This window comes from Papio anubis, chromosome 9 (genome assembly GCF_008728515.1).
Source record: "Papio anubis isolate 15944 chromosome 9, Panubis1.0, whole genome shotgun sequence".
Lineage (NCBI taxonomy): Eukaryota > Metazoa > Chordata > Mammalia > Primates > Cercopithecidae > Papio > Papio anubis.
The window spans coordinates 29,849,604-29,872,798 of record NC_044984.1 but is presented as its reverse complement, the minus strand read 5'-3'; the positions used below and the strand labels follow the sequence as shown (position 1 = coordinate 29,872,798).

General features: G+C 49.6%; 1 protein-coding gene across 5 annotated transcripts in view; it reads right to left on the bottom strand.

The window, feature by feature from the left end:
• TSPAN11 (tetraspanin 11) overlaps positions 1 to 23,195 on the bottom strand; it is a 70,421-nt gene that overhangs the window by 28,959 nt on the left and 18,267 nt on the right. For 4 of the 5 annotated variants that reach the window (XR_634595.3, XM_021922156.2, XM_003906171.4 and 1 more), the window contains exons 2-3: positions 13,476 to 13,570; positions 3,689 to 3,880 (exon numbers count right to left, since the gene is read on the bottom strand). Coding sequence is in view for 4 of the 5 variants with exons in the window: in XM_021922156.2 (XP_021777848.2) it covers positions 3,689 to 3,880; positions 13,476 to 13,559 (276 nt within the window). In the remaining variant the exon portion in view is untranslated. Of the gene's footprint in view, positions 1 to 3,688; positions 3,881 to 13,475; positions 18,098 to 23,195 lie in introns of those variants that run through there. The other variant, XM_031650403.1, reaches the window with a different exon arrangement.

The window sequence follows — 23,195 nt, the reverse complement described above, 5'->3', positions numbered from 1 at the left end:
AGTGCCCTGGCAGAGATGCCTGTCTCCACAGTCCTGCACTGGTGGCTGAGTGCATATGCATGTGTGTGTGTGCATGCACACTTTTTTCTGACCTCAGTTTCAAGCTGTTGCCTCCCTGATGTGTCTGTTTAGTGACTTGGACCAGAGAGATCGCCAGTACTGTGTGGGATGGGAGTGAACGCAGACAAGTCTCTACAGAAGAGGGTAAAGTGGAGCTGAGAAGAAGCAGGGAATCTTGCACCAGCCTGTCCAACAGCTGCTGTACCCCTCCCTGCCTCAAGCCCCAGAGGGATAAGGCTCACTTTGTTGACTCCCTGAAGTGCAGAAGGGTAGGGCAAGAGGTGCCCAGCAAGCCTTTAGGCAAACACAAGGCCCTCACCTTTACTGACTCTCCACATCTCTCCTGCATGGCCCAGGCACAGGGCTTGGTTCCCTCTGGGCAGGCCGCCTAGACTAAGTGACAGCCAGGTTGAGATGCAGAGGCTGAAGACATTCATTCTTCATGGATCAGCCTGGATGTCTGGACAGATCTCATGAATGGATGGTGTGAGAGGAAGTGTGGAATGGGAGGCTGTGATCAGTGGCTTGGAGAGCACAGCGTGGTCAGGTGCTAAAGCTTAGGCTTCCCTTCTGGCCTTTGAGATGGCCAAGGAGAAGAGCTCCTATGATTACACTATTCTCCAAAAACTCTAATAATTCTGAGTGTCTCCCACTAATGCCTGGGTGACCCACACACTCACCCAGACACTGTCGTTCAGCCTGTAACCTTTGGATGGAGCACTGGACTCTGTGACCCTCAAGGTCCCTTCTAAACTGAATATGCTCTGACCCAGGTGTGCTGTTCTTTCCTTACTATAATGGGAGCAAGGAGGCACTGAGATACCTGAGGCTTCTAGGGTCCCCCCACCATACCCCCATATCTTGTCCTAGGGTTCTGGGCTAGGTGCTGCAAGGAGCCCTCCCTTGTTACCAACCAGATCTCTGAAAGCCACTGTTCCATGAAGACCTCTCCAGAGATGGAGGGCAGGGTGTGCCCTGCACATATCCTCCCCCTTGGCCTCTGGTCCCTCTGCCTCCCATCAGGCTTGTCCTCCCCAGGGAAGCAGACTCTTAGAGGTGATTCCAACAGATTGTAATGCACAGTCCAGCTCCAGGCATTATTTGCTCCATATCTCAGCCCAGTTTCGTCATCTGGAAAATGGGAGTGAATATGACCTCTTTGGATGCAGAAGAGTGAGGTGGGTGACAGCGTGGGCTTGGAGGCAGACCACATGCCGCTCACCAGCAGTGTGTATCATGCATTTTAAAACTCTGCATTTCTTCTGCCTCCACATCCCTACATGCGGGCTGTGCGCACCTGCTGGGGTGAGCAGATACACCAGGGCTGGCCCTGCTACAGGTTCCCCTTGCTACCCTCCCCTGACTGTGATCTAATGATATTCAAATGCACCAATGGAATCCCCTCCTGCCTTTTCTGATGGTGCCATCCTGACCCCCAGTGAAAGGGTCTCACTCACTCTCTGTTCCCTGCCTGCTTGGGGAGCCCTAGTTCTCCACCCGTGTGACCCCCCACCCCACTCCTGGTGGAGTGTGCAGTGAATCTGTCTAGGACAGGGTGTCTGATCTTTTGGCTTCCCTGGTCCACACATAAAACACACTAATGATAGCTGATGAGCTAAGAAAAATAAAATCACAAAAAAGTCTCATGTTTTGAGAAAGTTTACGGATTTGTATTGGGCCGCATTCAAAGCTGTCCTGGGCTGCAGGCGGCCCGTGGGCTATGGGTTGGACAGGCTCGGTCTAGGACCTATGAATCTGGTAAACTCTGTTGTCCTGTGCCTCTCCTGTGACCCCTCTTGTGGCCACACCTGACTGACCATCACCTAAAAGAACACAACTGCCAGGTGACTCTGGCAAACCGCTTCACCTGCCTCTGCTGTTTCTTCCCTGTCCATACACAGAGTAAGAGTTGCTGCTCTTCGGGGCAGGGCGAGGACTGAGTGAGTTAATGCGCACGAGTGTTGAGCACAGCACTTGCTTGGCACAGAGTTCAGATTACCGGGACTTTGCAGGTTGCTGTAGTGAGGATACAGGGAGGTAGCTCTAGTAAATAGCGGCCATTTGTGTTCCAATTGGGCTCAGGGAGGAATGCAGGGCCTGTTTCCCAGTGCTGCAGAGGAGCACTGGCCTTTAGTGGCTCTACAGAACCAGGACAGATGGCTCTGGGTCAGAAGGAAGGTGCTCGATGGGGGCTTCTGCATTCCTTCTCGAGCTGTCCAGAGGTGAGTCCTGTCCTCTCTGAACTAGATGACCTAACGGAAGGAAGGAGGCAGGTGAGGGCACGCAGCTTAGCAGCCTGCTCATGGGCAGACCTCCAGGCCTGAGGTCCAGAGGCCCAGCCTGAAGCCTGAGGCCAGGCTGAAGGCCCTGCTTGCTAAGGGGTGCAGAGCCAGACAGGATACAAACAGGCTTGCTGACACTGCAGAGGAGAGGGCTTCTCTCTCTGGGCCCAACTGCACTGATCCCTGTAAACCTCATGGCTAGTCAGTGCCACCCACAGGGAATATCCCTAGACACCCTACATGCCTGGTTTTAGTCAGTCATGTCACGTGCCTTCATCCAGCTACGTTGGTCAGATCTGGGATGGGCTACGTGGCTCTCAAGGACCTCAGCTGACCGACCTGCATTGCCCTGCTGGAAATCCTCATGGTAGGCCCCATGTGGGGGTGGGTGGTGGCGTGGCTGGCTCTCAGCACACATGTCCCACCTGCTGGAAAATAGCTCAAAATCCAAACTCTGGGGGCCTTCACTTTAGGAGACTTAGGAGATAAGCAACCAGTTTTAACACATGAGCCTAATTTAGATTCTAACTCAAATGTAAACACAACAACAGCTTATGGTTCAACTGGGAAGATGTGAGGCTGCCTGGGTATTTCATGATATTAAGAAATGACTGTTAATTGTTTTAAAGTGTGATAATGGTAATGTTATCACGTTTTCTAGAAGAGGGTCCTGAAGTTTTAGAGGTACACACTGAAACACTAACAGATGACACGCTGTCTGGGACTGTTTCAGAACCACCCTGGGGTTAGGAAGTGGGCAGGATGCAGGTGAGAGAGTGGACGGAACCCAGATCGGCTATGAGATGGTAATTGTTGAACTTTGGGTGAAGGGAAGACAGAGCTTCATGAAAAACACTCGTTATTTCTGTATATCTTTGAAAACTGCCATAATAAAACCTAGAAGGAGGAAGGGGAAGAGGAGGAGGAAGAGGAGGAAGGAGGGAGAGGAAGGGGAGAAGGGCAAGTAGGAGGAGAAAGAGAATGAGAAGGAAAAGGGATAAGGATGAGGGGAAGGGTAGAGAGGAGGGGAAGAAGGAGAGGAGCAGGAAGAAGAGGAGAAGAAGAAATGGAGGAGGAGGAGGCAGAAGGGGAGTGGGAGAAGGAGACAGAGATGGAGATGTGGAGAAGGAGCTGCCACTGCAGCTACTGAGACGGCCCTGCTTGCTTGGGTCCTAAGAACCTGGAGACTGTGGCAAACACCAGACCCAGGAGCAGCCACCCCCTCTCTGGCTCTCCCACAGCCTCAGCCCCTCCCACTCCAGGGCTGGGGCCCCTCTCGCTTGCTGGAAACCTGACTGGGTGGTACAGGGCTCCCCCTCCCTGCCAAGCACGGGGTGAGCACTGACCGTGGAGAGGCAGCCCTTCTGCTCCCGGAGGATGGCACCGAAGCCCAGGAAGCCGGTCACCATGACAAGTGCGCCCGCAAAGATGAGGATGTAGGCGGAGGCGGCAAAGGTGCTGGAGGCCAGGACACTGAGGTAGCCACTCTTCTCCACCAGGGTCCAGATGCCCACAGCCAGGACGGCTGCTCCCCCGACCTGCAGGAGACCACTGGGTTAGAGCAGCGGGTGGTGGGGGCCTCAGCAGCTGCCATTTATTCAATGCCCACAGGACGCCAGGCACTTCTTTTGCACTGGCTCACTCATTCCTCCAAAGGAGGCGAGAATGGTATGGTTACTCAATTTTATAGATGAGGAAATCGAGGCTGAGAGAGGTTAGGAGACTTGTCCAAGGTAAGCAGCCTGTAGAGCCAGGTTTGGAATCCAGGTCCGACTGTGAATTCGGTGCTTTTTACTGTGGTGGCCTACTGCATATGAGGCCGGGGGAGAGGACTGCAGTTTCAGCGATGACCAACGTATCTGAGTCCCTCTGCCTCCCTGACTTTTCACCTCCCCAACTCCTGCCACCCTTGGTTCCTCTCCCCTCAAAGCGCTCCTTCCCTCTGTCCACACTTCCCCGGTGGGGCTTGTTCCAGCACCGCCCCTTGTTTAATCCTTATGTTTGCCCATTTGGGAAGCACAGCTGGGCTTTTTATCCCTACTATACATAGGAAGAAACTGAGACCCATGGAGGAAAGGTAAATTGCCCGAGGTCCTGCCTCTAGTTGGGGGCAGGGGTAGGGGCAGAGGCAGGACGAGAATTCAGAGCCCAGGGCCTGCCCACTCAGTCACACTGCCTCCATGATTGACGAGTCAGGGTGCTTGACAGGCTGGAGCCGCCTGGGACTGCAGGAGGAGAGACTTTTTTGCTAACTGTCTGATTCTCCTTTGGTCCGGAGAAGAAGGGAGGGATAGATAGGACCCTCCTGACTTGCAGATGGGGGGACGCCTCCTTAGAAACTGGAGTTGGGAAATAGGGCAGGGAGGGCTCGGCTTGGCTGATTCTATTTGCAATGAAGCCAAGTTACGCTTTCTGTGACTGTTGGACCCAGCAGGGCATAATGTGTGTGTATGCACACATGCACAGCATCTTCAGCGTGCCAGGTGGGGAGTACGAGGGTGTTTGCCCAGGATTTGGGGACAGAACCCCTGGGACCTCTGACTGTCTCTGCCATCTGCTCCTGGGAAGGTGGACTTCTGCCGGCTAGTCTCCCTGCCCCCATTTAAGGATGGGTCTCTTCCCTCTAATGGGTGAGGAATGCTTCCTCAAGGGGTCCTGGGTGTGGTCAAAGCTAGAGAAGTGCCCTGGGCCCTGTCCATGCCCCCTGAGCCTTGTTGCCGAGAGGAGCTCCCCATCTGCCCCAGGAAGACTCCACACAACCTACTCTGTCATTTCCCAGTTCTCCTTCTGGGCATTCACAGACATTTGTGGATCTAACAAACACATGTTTACCATTTTCTCTTCTGAGCTTTGCAACAGTTCTGTGGGCATGCGGCAGGGTGGCAGGGCGCATATTCTGCATTGTGCAGATGAGGAAATGGAGGCTTGAAGAGAATAAGAATGTGCCCAAGACGACACCATTAGAGTTTCAGAACTGAGATTCAAACCCACGTCTCCTGAGAGAGCAAATCCACGACTCTACCCAGATCCCACAGACTGGGCTGGGCCCGCTCCTCTACTTCTCCGTTTGTAACAGATACTATTTCTTCAAAGTGCCATTTGATCTCCACTGGCACCTCCACCAGGTGAAAGAGCCAGGCGGAAGGACACCATCTGGGCTACAGCAAACAGAATGGGAGTGGCTATCACGCAGATTTCTTCAATTCCATGATGCACACATTTTTCTCTCACATTTTAACATCTCTAAAGTTGGGATGTATCTTATGACTGATGGTATTTTATAATTATACTTGGCAGTTTTTCTTAGTGGTACAAAAAAACAAATAGTGTATCTTACCACTGATGATACCTTAGCTTCAGTGAAATCCTAGAATAGGTTTTAAAATTCTCTGTGGGTATAGGTTATCTGTGGCTCACACAACCTCCATGACCAGTGAGGGATTTCCTGAATTTGGGTCAACAAAATTGTGTAAAGTGAGGTTTGCAGCCAAATATCCTGCATGGAATTCTTTTTGCCCCCTTCAGCATGCCTGGAAGGCTTGGGTGAGGGTCCCAACTTTGCATAACTAGCGGTGTGACCTCAACATAGTCCCTTAACCTCTCTGGACCTCAGCTTCTTCATCTCCTAAATAAGGGATGTATTAGACCAGTGGTTCCCAACCTATAACTACTAAGAACCCCTTTGATTACTTTTCCCCATGGATCCAACGTTTTGAGGGCCTCCACCCCTCTCCTAGGCTTATCTAGGTGGTTCCCAGCCTATAACTACTGGGAAGCCCTTTGATTGCTTTTCCCCAGGATCTAATGTTTTGAGGGCCTCCACCCCCCCAGTCCTTAGGCTTAGCTGTAAGGAATGAGAAGGTTTCATTCCTTCGGAAGACCTGCTTGGGACATGGTCATCTCTTTAGAAAACAAGCTTTTCTCTGGACAGGAAAATGAACACTGCTCACTGTTGGATGGGTCACCAGAGGGGGTCACGGGAGGACAGAAGTCAGCAGCCTGGGTTCTAGTTCTGACTGTGCGCCTGACTAACCACATGCAGCCCCTCTAAGCCTCAGTTTCTTCATCTGTAAACTGGGGGCACTGGATGGGAATATCTCTGAGGTCCCTTCCACAAGGTTAAACTGCCCCACCTAGTACTGGAGGTCAAGCTTCTGCCAAAGAACCTCCAAAGATGGTTCTGAACCAGTGGCTCCTGGCTGTCACTCAAGCCACCTGGAAACTGCCTAAGCCAGCAGAGAGCAGCAGAAGAGGCAGGAAGAGGGACTGATGGGGTGGGGAAAGATCTGACACCACTGAACTATTCAACAACCATTGGCATACAGTTGATTCAACAGTATTTGGCTCTTTACAGAAACTGGTGTGGTATTCCGTGAGGGTAATAACTACATTTTCCTTTTCTTTTCTTTTTTTTTTATTGCTCTGTCACCCAGCCTGGAGTGCAGTGGTGCGATCTTGGCTCACTGCAACTGCCACTTCCCAGGTTCAAGCAATTCTCCCACCTCAGCCTTCTGAGTAGCTGGGATTACAGGCATGCACCACCACACCTGGCTAATTTTTGTATTTTTAGTAGAAACAGGGTTTCACCAAGTCAGTCATGCTGGTCTCGAACTCCTGACCTCAGGTGATCCACCCGCCTCGGCCTCCCAAAGTGTTGGGATTACAGGCGTGAGCCACCAGGCCTAGGCAATAACTACATTTTTCAAAGCCATAGCCTGTGGCTGACTAGCCGGCAAGCCCTGTAGAGGGTGAAGCCAGGCAATGAGGATGCAAGCCGGCCAGGAGGGGCGGAGCAGGCCACCCCTGCTGTGTAATTTTAGGAACTTTCCATTCCTAGGAAAGAAACATGATGGGGTGAAGCATTAACCTGAGTGGCTGCACATACCTAAGGGCTGAGAGAAATAAGGCAGCAGACCTGGAGGAAAGCAGGCAGAGGGTATAAAAGTAATTGTAGACGTTTTTCTTTGTGTCTTGCTACCACAGGGCTTCCACAATGAGGGAAGGAAAGGGATGGGGCAGGAGCCAGGACCACTTGAATCCCAGTAAGGAAGGATCCTCTGGGCAGGGGAGTTCTCCACCCTCAGTGAGGAGGAGCCCATGGCTCAGGACGCGGGAAATGCACAGGGTGACGGGAAGTGCACAGGGTGATAGCAGACTTTGTGTTTACTGGCCACCTGCTACATGCCAAGCCCCACACGGGACTGAAAAGCCTTCGGGGTTGGACAGGAGCTCACCCATGGGAACCACACTCATCATCTGTGCTCCTCCTCCCTGCTCAGTCTCATCCGTGGTGCCATCACCTACCAACCCCAGACACCGCAGGGTCACTATAGGCTCCTCCTCCTCTCAACGACAACCATGTGCCAATTCCCCTCTGCCCTCAAACCTGTCTCCATTTCCCCGCCACACTGCCCAACTTGGTTCCCCACCACAGTCGGCTGCTGGCTCCTGACTCCTGCTCCACCCACAGGCTGATCCCCCAAGGCACCCCCGGCTGAGAAGTCCCCACCAGCTCCCACACCCAGGGCACCAAGCCCAAAAACTCTTTCACATGGTCTCGGGGCTCTTACTGTCTGGCCTTAACCTGACTTTTTGGCATCATCTTCTGGTATTTTCTTTCCCCCACACCGGGCTTTTTTTTTTTTTTTTTTTGAGGCGAAGTCTTCCTCGGTCACCCAGGCTGGAGTGCAATGGCGCGATCTCGGCTCACTGCAACTTCTGCCTCCCAGGTTCAAGCGATTCTCCTGCCTCAGCCTCCTGAGTAGCTAGGATTACAGGGGCGTGCCACCACGCCTGGCTAATTTTTGTATTTTTTTTTTTCCTGGGTTTTCATCACTTTGAACTAAGTAGTTGCTTTTTCCTGAAAACAGTGTGGTTACCTAATAACTCAGGCACTATTAGCAGAGTGGTAAACAGGGTGAACTCTGGGACGTGGCACGGTGTCTGAGTCCAAGCCCCTCTGTTTACTGGCTGTGTGGATTTGGATAAGCAAGGCAGCCTCTGTGGGCCTCAGGGAGGCTCTTATTCCTGCCCACCTCACACATTGTTCTCTCTGCCCTTCCTCTTCCATTGAACTCCTACACACCCTCTAAGGCCCATTTTGAGATTTTGAGTGTGGCACCTGCTCTGACTGTCCTGGGCAGGTGAGTTCATCCCTCTCCTGCAAGCCTGCGGTGCTGCTCACTTCACAGCAGCCCTCGGCACTTGGGGCAGGGGGCCCCTCACTCCCCTCAGAACACAGCCCAGCACACGGCCTGGCACCCAGGAGCCGCCCCAGTGAGTGTGGGACTCAGTGGATGGGGCTCTGCAGAGGGCTGTGGAAATGGCACCTGCTCCCCTACCTGCCTCTGTCTGCTGAGCTCCTAGGGCAACAGCTAGTGTTTCTCTTTCCTGCTTTATGGCTGTTTTGATTTTCAAAGGGGCAGTCTACAAAGTCCCAGCAGTCCCAGTGAGGAATGGGTTTTTCTCTGGGTCATTAAGAAGAGGCTCCTGGAAAGGCTGGGGTTGCGCCCTAGGTATCTTAAGGTCAGACTGATGCTTGGTTACTCTCATTCCTTCTTTCAACCAATACCCTCTGTGCACCTGCTATGATGATGCCAGGCTCTTGGGCCATCATGGGGCCCATGCCTGACACTGCCACTGCCCCTGCCCCAGGATCACTTGTAGGACACTGGGTTGAAAGACCTGACTTAGTAATCACCAGGGTGCTATGAAGGAGAAGTGAATGGGTCTAATATGGGGAGCAAACACAGCGTGGGGGCTCAGGGAGAGGACTGGGAGACCAGGTCTGAACAAGACTCAACTTCTTTTAAAGAATGGTTTCCCATTCCCACATCAGAAGAGTCAGCTGAACACCGGGCTGCAATCCTGATACAGCACGGCTGAACCCTATGCCCACACGCAGGCAGGCACCCCAGTCCCATGCCCGAGCTGCCGAGCTCTCCAGGAGGGCACACAAAGGCATGCATCAGGTGCTGCTGCTCATGAATGACCTTCTCTGAGCGCCAGGCATGCATTTCTCTCTGGCTCTGCCCATGATCTTGCTGCCTTGGTTTATGGAATCTTCAAGGATAGGCTTGTCATGCTAAGGGCTATTTTCCACTTTGAGGCATCCTTGTTTTTGGCTCTCTGCCTTTAACCTCAGAACACTACCTCCTCTGCTGTCTTCCCCACTCCCATCTACTCCTATAACAAGAGCAAAATCTCATGAGTCTTACTGAAGGGTGGAGCTGGGAGGGAACATATGATCATCTGTTCATCTTCCAAACCCAGCTCAGAGCCCAGAGGAAACCTTCCTTGGAGCTGTCCCTGCCCCATCTCCCAGCAAATCATTCTGTCCTCTGTACCAACTCCATGTCTTGCACATGTTTCTATAATTACACTCATAGTCTATTTATTTTATTGGATACCTTGTGTGCCTCCTCTTTTAGCCTCTTGATTAAATCTCATTCATCTTAATATCCCTAGCAGAGGGCTACACATGGATGGAAGGAAGGAAGGAAAGAAGGAAGGGAGGGAGGGAGGGAGGAAGGGAGGACAGGAGGACAGAAGGAAGCAGGGGAGGAAGGGAGGGAGGGAGGAAGGGACTGATTGATTTCAACCCCTTTTATATTCTGGATGCAGAAACCAAGGCCTGGAGAGAAGTGACTTTTCCACAGTCCCACAAGAAGGCCAAAGGAAGTGTGGAGAGCAGAAATTAAGAATCCTAATGCTCAGTTTAGTGCCCATTTAACCAACCGGGCTGCTGACCCACAACGAAGCTGCTTGGCCTGGGAAGCAAGTCACTGGTGTCTGGGCTACAGCAGGCCTAGAGTCCTGAGCTACAGCAGAGCAGCTAGAAGGGGTTACTGTAGGCTTTGTCCTAACTTGTCTCATCTGCCATGGCGCTGTGCAGACCAAGTGCACATCCCCCTCAACTGTGACTCTGTCTCCCAGCAGATCCTGACAGCACAGTGGGGCAGAAGACTGTGGCGGGGGGGGTGGGCAGTGGTCCCAGGCCATTCAGCATCTCAAGAAGGGGTGTAGCAGAAAAGCCATCACCTGTTCTTTCTTAGATGGCAAGCCTGGAAAGTGGGCAGTGGCCACATTCAGTGGGATGTCGATGTACCAAGAGAAGGGCTTTGAGCCTCGGCAGAAGGTGCTTCCCTCCCACGGCCTCCCTGACTCCCGAAGTGATGCTCTCAAGTCATCTCACTCCCCTGCTGGGGCTCGAGTCCTCCGTCTTCTCTGCTACCTGTCTTAGCCCCATGTATCCCTGGTCCCTGAGGAAATACCAAGGCCTCAGCTAATGCTCAAGGGCGGGACACAGCTTGTGGAGCAGAGGCAGCCTCTCCAGGCAAGGGAGCAGCTGCTTCCTCAGTGCTCCCCATAGCCTGGCAGAGCGCCTGAGAGGCTAGAAAAGTTTTGATTATTAACACAGCCAAGCGGCTGACTAAAATAATAAGTTAGAGAACACCATTGCAGGGGCGATGGGAGCCGTTGGGAGCCATGGAAGAAAAGGGAGGGGAAAGAAACACATCTCCTGGGTGGCCACAGAGGAAACCCTGGACCACATTTTCTTTTACGGTTGCAAAGGAGGCAAGAAAGTGTCAGCATTTTTGGTTCCTTCCCTGCTCTGTAGGATCATCCAATCAACACCAGCTTAACTGAAATTCTAGGTGGTGGAGGCCGGGGCGGGAGGCGGGAGTGAGGGACAGGGTGGTGGGGAAGGATTGCCATCTGAAGTCTGACCTCGTTCAGGTGGAGGTGAAGATGACTCTGAATTTTTCATACTTTGGAATGTGACCCATTAGGGTTGTGATTAAGTTTAGTGGGTTGTAAGCTGCACTAAAAACAAAAAGAAGGAAATAATCAAAATAGAAAAAAAATCTGAGCGCATCACACAACATAAGGGTAAACTTACTTTGGTGAACAATGTTTCACATAACTATTTCTTATGCTTCCACGTATATCTTACATGGGACATGATCTCAAAAGTCTTAAAGCCAGCGCTATTGGAGACTGAGGTTGAACCTTGGTCTCCTGTTTACAATGAAGAGCTCTACCATCTACCATCCACACGTCCCAGATGCCTTTTTAGGTTAAGGACTCAATCTTGACAATTTCACCTTTTAAATCCCTTCACTCTCTGCAAATACTTAGATCCCCATTGACACTCCCACAGTGCAAGTCACCATCATCTCCTGCCCTGATCAAAGCAAAGTCTAGAGGGAATGTCAACAGTGGCTGTTCCTGGGGTGGCCAGTGGTTTGGGTTGGACTGGGTCCCCCAAAAGATATGTTGAAATCCTTACCCTTGGTACCTGAGTATGAGGCCTTATTTGGAAATATGATATTCACAGATGTAATCAAGTTAAGATGAGGTCATTAGGGTGGGTCCTAATCCAACATGACTGGTGTCCTTGTAAGAAGAAAATGTCATGTGAAGACAGAGACACACAGGGACAACAGTGTGTGATGACAGAGGCTTTGGAGACTGTAGCGATGCAGCCACAAGCCAAGGAGTGCCAAGAATCGCCACCCACAACCAGAAGCTGGGATGAGGCAAGGAAAGATTCTACCCAAGTCTCATAGGGAGCTTGGCCCTGTGACACCTCGATTTCTGACTTTTAGCCTCCGGAACTGTGAGGGAATAAATTTTTGTTGTTTAAAGCCATCCAGTTTATGGCACTTTGAAATGAACATAGTGAGATAAAAACAATTTTCATTTTATGATACTTTTTAATATTTTAGAGATTATCTGTAGTGGATACATAAGACTTTTATAATCAGGAAATAAAGTTATTCTTAAAAAGAAATGCTTACTTAGCAAGAATCTTTATCGCCCTGTTGGATTTGTCCCTCAGAATAGAAACCATCTCTACCACACAGTTTCCTATCCATATCAACACAGCTTTATTACTGCACCATCTTCATCGTCACGACTTCAGTATTGCAGGAAACTCTCGTCCAGGAAGGTAAAAGTGACAAATTATTTTATTATTCCTTTCAGGAACTTGCAAACATTTAAACAAATAGCAGACTGCACAACTTTTTAATAGATAGCATCTAATGACTGGTCTATTCTCCAAGACTCTTCAGAACTCTTGCCTTGCCATGTCTACCCACCCTAAACTCTCATGTCATGGTCTTTTCCAATCTTAAGCAAGCCCCTGTAGGAAAGACCCAGAAAACTCAGACATGTCCCCCACCTTTGCATTTGCCTTTCTGAGATGCTTCTAAGACTCTGTCAAGTGTCTTCTCCCTTACCGTGGTAGCAGGAAGCCCAGCTATGCCTTATCATCGGTTGATTGGCTGGTATTTTTAGGCATTTGACATCTAATATATTCAAAATACTACATTCATTGAAGGCAACCCCAACAGGCTAGAATTTATCATTGAATTGTAGCTGAGGAAACAGATTCCTGGAAGTTAAGTAGCCTGCCCAAGGCTCCACCATTAGTAGTCAGCAGAGCATGGGTCCAGCTGCCTGCAAAGCCTGCACTCTTGTCACCCTTCTACCTTCTCAAATTTAGTGAGACTGTCGTAACAAATATATACATTCCAGTGTCTATTTTTGGGAACTGATGGTATTCTGCTCCCAATTGCCCAGATGATTGCTTCAAGTGGACAGACTACACCCCTCTGGAAGACCTCACCCAGACAGGCTCCTGAGGGGAGTCGCCATAGAGATCATTTTCATCACAGGCAGCAGTAGTCGGAGCCTCCAGGACTTCTGTTTCTCTGCCCTGGGCCTGGAGAATGTTAACCATGAAAGGCGAATGGACTTCAGTGGAAAACAAGTTATTATTTCAGGCAGTCACATTTTCCAAAAGGCACTGGTGCAACAAGTTAGTGGGGAAGAAAGAACTGGACCCTTCATACAGTAGGGCTGGAACACAAAGCTTATTGTTATGTTTGTGCCTCTATTCAGATACCAGGTGGTACGAACTCCATGCCAACCTGCAGACTCAATTCTTCTCTTCCTTCTCAGTAGCAAATGTACATATTCGCTTTAAAGTGGGAAGAGTTCATCCATGGTTGATCGTTGATCTTTGATTTGAAAGATATCAACCTCAAAGTGGTGACACAAAAAAAAGGTAGCTTGACTCATTCAGTGTTCTGGGAAGAGGATGTGTGTGCAAAATTCACTCACCCAGAAGAAGAAGTTGAAGACAAAGAGTAAGTACTTCAAGTAGACGATCAGCCAGTCGTCCTGCTCAGTCTTATAGTGGGCCATGGCTGCTGGGCCTGCAGAGAAGACACATATGCTGGGCCAGGGAATCACCAAGAACCACCTTGTCCTTCCCAGAGCCAGAGCATCTTGGCAAGGTTCCCTTCGAAGGGCTCATTAACCTATCTGCCGGGGGACTTTGAGGCTATGCATGGGTAGCATGGAGCAAAGATCTGGGAATTGCTAAGGACATCAAATAGAGGTGAAGTGGGGCAGAATCTTCCAGAACTTTAGATGTCAGTTTTGTCCTCTTGACAAAGGTCTAACCTACAATTCTCCCACAGACTTTGCGCTGGTCTTACTGTATTCTTAATCTCTTGTCCTGTCTCATCAGGGTTGCAGGACACAAGTTTACCTGTCTTACACACACACACACACACACACACACATATTCAGCATCACTACTTTGCATAGGAAACTTGCACTCTGCATCATTTGAAAAGGACTCTGAATCCACAGGTGTGGCATGAACCCCAGAGCAGAGCACCTGTGCTGGAAAGGGCCCCAGTGATCACCCAGTCCACCCAACCTGGCTGCTGCAGCTTGACTTTCCAGATGAGGAAGCAGGCCCAGACAGGCCTGGTGGTTTGGCAGGAGGAAGTACAAGAGGCCCTGGAGTCTGACTCCCTGGGTTCACACCCTGATCTGTCACAAGATGTGTGATACTTTGGGCAAGTTATGTGACCTCCCATCCCTCAGCATTCTCATCTGTAAGTGGGGATAATGACACATATATCATAGGGTTGTTTTGAGGATTAAATGAAATAATCTGTGTGAAGTGTTTAACATAGTCCTTGGCATGTAGTAAGTGTTCAATCAATGTTACCCATTATTACATGTCATAGAACTGGGGTGATGGCCTAAGACTCCAGTCCTAAAACTCCTGTCTTTACCCCAGCACCATGCTATCTCTTGTCCTGACACCCACTGATGGACTCTCTGGGAAGTATGACATCAACGGTGGTGATAAAGGCAGAGAGGGCCTACTGTGCCTGGTAATCTTGTTTGCTTCTCTGTCTGAACCTCAGAAAGTCTGAAGCCTTTGTAGTTTCCCCTTCTTGAGCTACATTTGCCCCGGGAACGTGCACACCCACACTCACAGAGTAGTTGGTCTTTAAGAAATTACCCCCATTTTGGGAACCTCTTTTATTTCAGAACCATAAGCAATGAGGCACGGCTTATGCTTATTCAGGCAGATGATCAGCCAGTCATCCTGTTCAGTCTTATAATGGACGATGGCTGCTGGGCCTGCAGAGAAGACACATGGGCTGGGCCAGGGGGATTTAGCATTTCCATCTCTTCCTCCATTATTTCCAACCCCCAACTGGGCCCTCCTTTCATCCTGTTCTTGCCTCCTGGGCTGGTGCTTGGCCGCGCCCCAGTTATTTCCTCTGAGCCACTGTTCTGCCTCTTATTTCAAGCTCATGGGCTCACTGAGACAGGAAGAGAGGAAGAGGGAAAAGACAATGTGGCTGACTTATTTGTGATTTCTATTTGCAGACTTTGAAGAAGGCAATTTAAGACTGCTAGTCTTCTCGTTAAAAAAAGACAAAACTCATTTTTCTCCAATTTAGTTTTCGAGGTAGGGTGGTAGAATAAATACAGAAGGAGGAAAAAAGAAAGCCTGTAAGATATGGCCGTGGATGGTGTCGGCCAGGGGATCTAATGGGAGCGATTTCACGGTCATGCAGTCAGTCCTGACAAGAGAGCAGGTGCAGCGTCTCCTGGGCCATCGCAGGCCCTTAGCAAGTGGCATAGTTTGTGGGGCCTGGCCACTCCCGTCTGCAGTCTCTCTCCCTGTGCACACCCCTCCCCTCCCAGGCAGGGCCACTGGACTTCTGCCCCAGAACCTTCTCTCTACTTGCGGCAAAGGGGCCTGATTCACTTACTCAAACCACAGAGTCAGGACCCTGCCCTCTAAAGGAAAATTGTATCTTTTAAAAAGAACTTCAGGCAGAAGACAAGGCTTAAGGAAAAGAAACCATTCTAATGGTAAAATTTCGGTCATTCGTGGTAGGGAAGATAGAACCACAAAATGTCAGGGTCAGGGGAAACCTTTGGGCTCACTTAATTCAATCTTCTGCAGAAAGAATGAGGAATTTTACATATTTAAGATGCATATTTAAAAATGACTTTTTTAAGGTCACATGGCTAATCTGTAGTTGAGTTTCCTATTCTCCACCATTCAGTGCTCCTTTCCCCAACACCACGTGTGGGGCCCTGTGCTGGGGGTGGCAGAGGCCCCAAAGAAGTGTCAATACCAGCCTGAAGCCAGATGGCTGGATCTGAAAGCTAGCTTTGTCATTTTACTGGCTGTGTGACCTTGGGCAAGTTATTTAACCTCTCTATGTAGCTAATATTTATGGAACACTTACTATGTGCCAGGCACAGAACTAAGTGCTTTACACTCATGATTTCAGTCCGTCTTCCCAATACCCCTATGAAATAGGGTTATTCCCATTTCATAATACAATCAGGTTTAGACAGGTTAAATAATTCAACTAAAGTCACATAACAAGTAAATGACAAAGTCAGAGCTGAATAAAGAATCTCTGCTTCTGGGCTCAAGCTTTTACCCACTGTGCAGTACTCACAGGACGAGATCTACCAGGGCAAAGGAGGAAGGGGAGGGACCAGAGACTGCTGGTCCCCCTAGTATTTGTTAGAATAGAACCTCTCAATTTTAGTTAGATACTTAGTCACCTGGAACAGACAACATTTCCCAGACTCCCGTCCTGCTAGAAGGAGGATTCACTGCTGGCCGGTAAATGGTATATAAGAAGTGGTATAGGCAACTTCTTACAAGGATCATTTTTTGATATATGTTTCACAGGCATTTGAAAAGAATGAGAATCCTGTCATTTTAGGGTACAAATTCTGTATGTGTCAGTTAGATCAAATTTGTTAATTGTACTTTTCACATCTTCTATATCCTTACTGATACGTTCTATTGGCTATTGAAAAAGGTATATTCCAGACTCCCACTATGATTGTGAATTTATCTATCCCTTGCTTAATACTGTTAATTTTCGCTTCATATATTTTGTAGATATTTTATAGCGTGCAAAGAAATTTGGAGTTGTGATATCCTTATGGTGGATCAAACTCTTCATCATTAATAGATGTCATTCTTTATCTCTAATAATCAGAGGTATCCTTAATGTGTGTGTGCGGGGGCATGTCTCTCTTCACCCTTTCTTTCTGTTGGTTGGAATGCTAATGTTATGGCTGGAGCTCAAGCAGCCATCCTGGGCCATGAGCTGGAAACCATGGGTTCAAGGAGTCTGGGTCTCAGATGAGTTTAGAGCTGCCATACCATCCCTGAGCTGCTTACCTCCAGACTGAGTTTACATGAGAGAAAGACAAACTTGTAGCTTCTTTCGGCTACATGTTTGAATATGCTATTGCTCACAGCTAATATCACCCTGACACAGCAGAGGAAGCAGTGGGTACTAAGGTATGTAGGAGCATCCCATGCTGGGGCATGGCAGGTCTTACACAGCAAGACCAGAGATAATGCCATGCAGTGGTTGCCAAGCAATTCTGACTGTACAACTGCCTCCACTAATTTATTGATAAATATTATTCATGTACTATTATCAATCTATATGCAGATATTCAAAGTTTAATTCTGCACTGTTTAAAGGTAAAAATAATTAGGGATACAGATTCCACTAAGTCCTCCCTGCACCCCAGTGTACTGTCTGTCTCCACTTTGGAGGCCACTGGTACAGAGTATGAGTGGAGGGAGTGAGAGCTGAAGGATATGTAGGGGGTCAAGAGTGACCTTACGTGCCAAGCTCTGAGACTTGGATTTCCATCCTGAAGATAAGGCTGACCCCAGGATGGTGGCGCTTAAGTCCAAGAAAGAGAAGGGGGTGGCGGATGGAGAGCAGGGCACAGACTCCTCAAGAGCATAGAGAGGAGGTTCCATCAGGCAGGCAGTGTGTGTAAGAGGCAGGGCAGGAAAGATTCTGAGGAGGAGCCTTGCTGTCTAAAAAGAGAGCCAGCGGAGGAAGAAGAAACCAGGCAGCAAAATGGTATGCGAGGGAGAGGGTAGAAGGAGAACCAGGGGAGTGCAGGGTCCTGGAAGCCAGGGAAGACAGGGTGGTCCACAGTGCCACATGCTGCCAAGAGGTCTCCGTCAAATGAGGACTAGCAAGGGCTCACTTTCATCCATGGAGGACAGGTGGGGGGTTAGGGCTGCACCATGAGGTGGAAGGAAATGAGACCGGGAGGTGGATATTTTCAAATGACAAGACCAGGAGGGAAGCAGCTAGGCAGCCTGGAAAGGAAGCTGATATGGTTTGGCTATGTCCCCACCCAAATCTCAACTTGCATTGTATCTCCTAGAATTCCCATGTGTTGTGGGAGGGACCCAGGGGGAGGTAATTGAATCATGGAGGCAGTCTTTCGAGTACTATTCTCACGATGGTGAATCAGTCTCACAAGATCTGATGGGTTTATCAGGAGTTTCCACTGTTGCATCTTTCTCGTTTTCTTTTGCTGCCACCATGTAAGAAGTGCTTTTTGCCTCCCACCATGATTCTGAGGCCTCCCCAGTCATGTGGATCTGTAAGTCCAATTAAATCTCTTTTTCCTCCCAGTCTTGGATACATCTTTATCAGCAGTGTGAAAATGGACTAATATTAGTAAATTGGTACCAGTGAGTGGGCTATTGCTGAAAAGATACCAGAAAATGTGAAAGCAACTTTGGAACTGGGTAACAGGCAGAGGTTTGAAAGGCTCAGAAGACAGGAAAATGTGAGAAAGTTTGGAACTTCCTAGAGACTTGTTGAATGGCTTTGACAAAAATGCTGATGGTGATATGAACAATAAGGTCCAGGCTGAGGTGGTCTCAGATGGAGATAAGGAACTTGTTGGGAACTGCAGCAAAGGTGACTCTTGTTATGTTTTACCAAAGAGACTGCCGGCATTTTGTTCTTGCCCTAGAGATCTGTGAAACTTTGAACTTGAGGGTATCTGGCAGAAGAAAGTTCTAAGCAGCAAAGCATTCAAGAGGTGACTTGGGTGCTATTAAAGGCATTCAGTTTTATAAGGGAGGAAGAGCATAAGAGTTTGGAAAATTTGTAGCCTGACAATGCAGTAGAAAATTTCATTTTCTGAGGAGAAATCCAAGCCAGCTGCAGAAATTTGCATAAGTAATGAGGAGCCAAATGTTAATCCCCAAGACAATGGGGAAAATATCTCCAGGGCATGTCAGAGGTCTTCATGGCAGCCCCTCCCATCACAGGCCCAGAGGTCTAGAAGGAAAACAGTGGTTTTGTGGGACGGGTCCAGGGTCCCTCTGCTATGTGCAGCCTAGGGACTTGGTGTCCTATATTCCAGCTGCTCCAGCTGTAACTGAAAGGGGCCAACGTAAAGCTCAGGCTGTGGCTTCAGAGGGTGGAAGCCCCAAGCCTTGGCAGCTTCCACATGGTGATGAGCCTGTGGGTGCACAGAAGTCAAGAATTGAGGTTTGGGAACCTCTGCCTAGATTTCACAGGATATATGGAAACATCTGGATTCCCAGGCAAAAGTTTGCTGCAGGGGCAGGGCCCTCATGGAGAACCTCTGCTAGGGCAGTGTGGAAGGGAAATGTGGGGTTAGAGCCCCCACATAGAGTACCTACTGGGGAGCTGCCTAGTGGAGCTGTAAGAAGAGGGCCACTGTCCTCCAGACCCCAGAATGGTAGATCCACCGACAGCTTGTGCCTGGACCATGTGCCTGGAAAAGCTGCAGACACTCAATGCCAGACTGTGAAAGCAGCTGCACCCTGCAAAACCACAGGACTGGTCCTGCCCAAGACCATGGGAACCACCTCTTACATCACCGTGACCTGGATGTAAGACCTGGAGTCAAAGGGGATGATTCTGGAGCTTTAAAATTTGACTGCCCTGCTGGATTTTGAACTTGCATGGGCCCTGTAACCCCTTTGTTTTGGCCAATTTCTCCCATTTGGAATGGCTATATTTACCAATACCTGTACCACCATTGTACCTAGGAAGTAACTAGCTCACTTTTGATTTTATAGGCTCATAGGTGAAAGGGACTTGCCTTGTCTCAGATGAGACTCTGGACTGTGGACCTTTGGGTTAATGCTGAAATAAGACTTTGAGGGACTGTTGGGATGGCATGATTGGTTTTGAAATGTGAGGACATGAGATGTGGAGGGGCTGGGGCAGAACAATAAGGTCTGGCTGTGTCCCTATCCAAATCTCAACTTGAATGTATCTCCCAGAATCCCATGTGTTGTGGGAAAGACCCCGGGGGGTGGGGGGTAACTGAATCATGGGGACCAGCCTTTCGTGTACCATTCTTGTGATAGGGAGTAAGTCTCAAGAGATCTGATGGGCTTATCAGGGATTTCTGCTTTTGCTTCTCTCTCATTTTCTCTTGCCACCACCATGTAGGAAGTGCCTTTTGCCTCCTGCCATGATTCTGAGGCCTCCCTAGTCATGTGGAACTATAAGTCCAATTAAATCTCTTTTTCTTCCCAATCTCAGGTAAGTCTTTATCAGCAGTGTGAAAACGGACTAATACAGAAGCGCTTTTGTGTTGTAAGGGAGGGAGGCTGGAGCATGCCTAGAGCACTGGGAAAGGCTCCAAAGCCCACTTAGCTCTGCTGCCTCTAGGGAAAGGGGACAGGGCTGAAGGAGGGAGAGAGGAGGAGCTACTATTGCTAGCAATCACTTCCAGCCCTCCTCCTGGCTACCCAATGAACTCCCCTGTCTAGGACCTTGTTGTACCCCACAATTTTTCTTTGCCTAGAGAGCGATACACAAGGTGGGCATGGTAATGGCTGCAGTAGCCCCTGGAGAGAAGCAAACATATGCCACTTGAGGTGGGTTCATCTGCCCCCGCCAATGAACGGAGGGACCTGGACTTTGGATAATCCCCTGAAATTGTTTTCGCTGAGCTTTGAGGAGTGTCTTCTGATTTCTGGGAAGCAGACTGGCCTCCCTAAGTGGGTTATTTCTGTTCACATGAATTGGGCTTCTTGAACCAATGGGAGGAGGTGTCCCTAAGGGGCAAGAGCCAGAGAGTGGGGGGCAGGCAAGGCAGAGACTCCCACCCAGGGGTGGTAATCAACACTGGACACAGAATCACGGACAGGCCCAGGAGGACAAAGGAGAGGGACCATACCCCCAGACCCCCCACCTCTGTGAAGCTGGTCTTTTCTTTGGCCTCTGAAAGGCCCTGCTGCATCCCTGCTCCAGGTCATTCACGCTGTGATCTGAATCAGAAACACCTGCTCCTCTCTGCCTGTCCAAATGCTCAGGGCTCAGAGGGATCCCATCCTCTCTGAAGGTGGCTGTCCCCACCTTCCCAGATCCCCAGAGTGGCACCCAGTGCCCGTGGACCACAGCAAGTGATTTGGGTCCTTTTCAGTACCATATTTACTTAGCAGGCTGATGGAGTTTGTGGGGTAACTCTCTGAGCCTGTTGGCTTGAGCTGGGGCAGCTGAACCTCACAGTGCAGTCAGGACCCTTTCTCTGTGTCTGCCCTTCTTTGCTGTCTGTGCTTCGTGAGGTATGTTACTGTCTTCTCGGGGTGTTTGTTTTCCTAGCTATCAGCAGAGTGGTTCTCCTGAGCAAGTCTCAGAATTATCTGGAGGGCTTGTTAGAACACAAATTGCTGGGTCCACCCCCAAAGTTTCTGACTCATTAGGTTTAGGGTGAGACCCTGGAGAATTTGCTCTCAGAAGGGCGACTAATGATCCCCATTTGCCCAGGACAGAGGGATTTCTTGGAATATGGTAATGCTGTTCAGTGTTAAACCTGGGTAATACCGGAAAACCAGGATGGCTGGCCACTGCTCCCAGATGCTGCTGGTCTCGGGACCACACTTTGATTCAATGTTCTTCAAGGCCCTTTCCAGTTCTGAAAGTTCACGACCTTGCAGTGTAAGTATCCTTCACATCTGAAACTAACTGAGTGGGGCGGAGCACAAGGGTGGCCGTGTTCTCTCATGCTAACTCACATTTAGGGCACAGTTCCTGTTGAAATGTCAAGGATTTCCCAGATGTCCTGGTAACGGGCCTCAGTGGGCCTTCTTCCAGGCTGAGGTTCTGACTGCAGAACAAAGCTGGGATTCAGGGGGAGCCAGCAGGCCCTGGGGGCCGTTAATGTCATAGGCAGGACCCAGGCCATAGGACATCTCAGAAAAGCAACCGCAGATGCCTTGATGGTGAGGTGATGGATTTTGGCGACTTTCTTCAGGGCCGGATGTGTAATGTCATGGGCTGTGAGACTTGGGGATCATTGTGTCTCCGGCTGGATACCCCCTTCCCTAAGTGAATGAGGGTCAAAGCACAGAGAAGACAAGCGACATGTAGAAAGGGCCCAGCTGGCTGGCCAGATGTGCTGGGAGTCCCAGTGAACAGGGCAAGGCTCCGGCCAGGGCCAGCGACCAGAAGCAGAGGGACCACAACTACTGGCTGAGCAGGAGAGCTGAGTCCTTTAATGGTGATGGGTGGCAGGGAGTTGAGGAGTGCTTGGGAGCAATTTTTGTAAATCAGACATAAATACAAGGCATTTTCAGGCCCTGGGCCAGCTACATCCTTTACACACTCAAAGATGTGTGGAGTCACCAGCAGGTGCCAGGCCTGGTACTTAGAACCACTGGACTTAACTCCTTCAGGAGCTGACAGAGCCATGCAGGGTGGGCCACAGGCATATAAACAACTTCCAGACACGGGAGCACTTTTGAGATGCTGGCCTGTGTTGATAATGGGAACACAGAGGGAGGGGTGTTCACTCTGCCAGACAGGGATGGTGGGGGCAAGGGGATGGCAAAAGGAAGGGGCATTTAATCTGGTCCTTAAGGACAGGCAGGGTTTCTGAGGGCAGAAAAGGAGCAGGGGCTGCCCAGGTGGAGGGGACAGTGTGAGCAAAGGCCTCGGGGAACGGCTGGGCAGCATGGGCCAGTGCAACAGGAAGCACTGGGAAGTCGGGTTCGGGTTAGGGCCTGGAACAGTCTGGCTGGCCTCACTTAGTTGTGACTTGCCTCCCTTTCTCCACATCCTCTACTCCTGGGATCTCATCAGCTTTTTAGCAAAAGCTCCCATCAGCAAAAGCTCAGGTTGGGGGACTCTGACTCTCTATTCCCTAAGCGGGAAGCATCCCATACCCAGGGGAGGGCTTCTGGGGAACTTGGTGCTTCTAAAATAAAAACAAAGCTGGCATATTTCACTTTAAATAAAGTCTTCCAGGTTCAACCATATTGTCACAAGCAACAGGATTTCCTTCTTTTAAAAGACCAAACAGTCTTCCATTGTGTATATACACACATTCCGTTCATCCATTCATCTGTTGATGGACACTTAGGTCAATTCCATATCTTGGCTATTGTGAACAGTGCTGACGTGGACATGGGAGTGCAGATATCTCTTTTACATACTGACTTCACTTCCTTTGGATACAGACACAGAAGTGGCTTATGTTAAGCGAAATAAGCCAGGCACAGAAAGACAAACAACATATGATCTTACATGTGAAATCTAAAATCATTGATCCCATAGAAACAGAATGGTTGTTCCCAGGGGCTGGGGTGGTTGTGAGGGGGATTAGGGAGATGATGGTCAAAGGGTACAGAATTTTTAGACAAGCGGAGTAAGTTCAAGAGATCCATTGTACAAC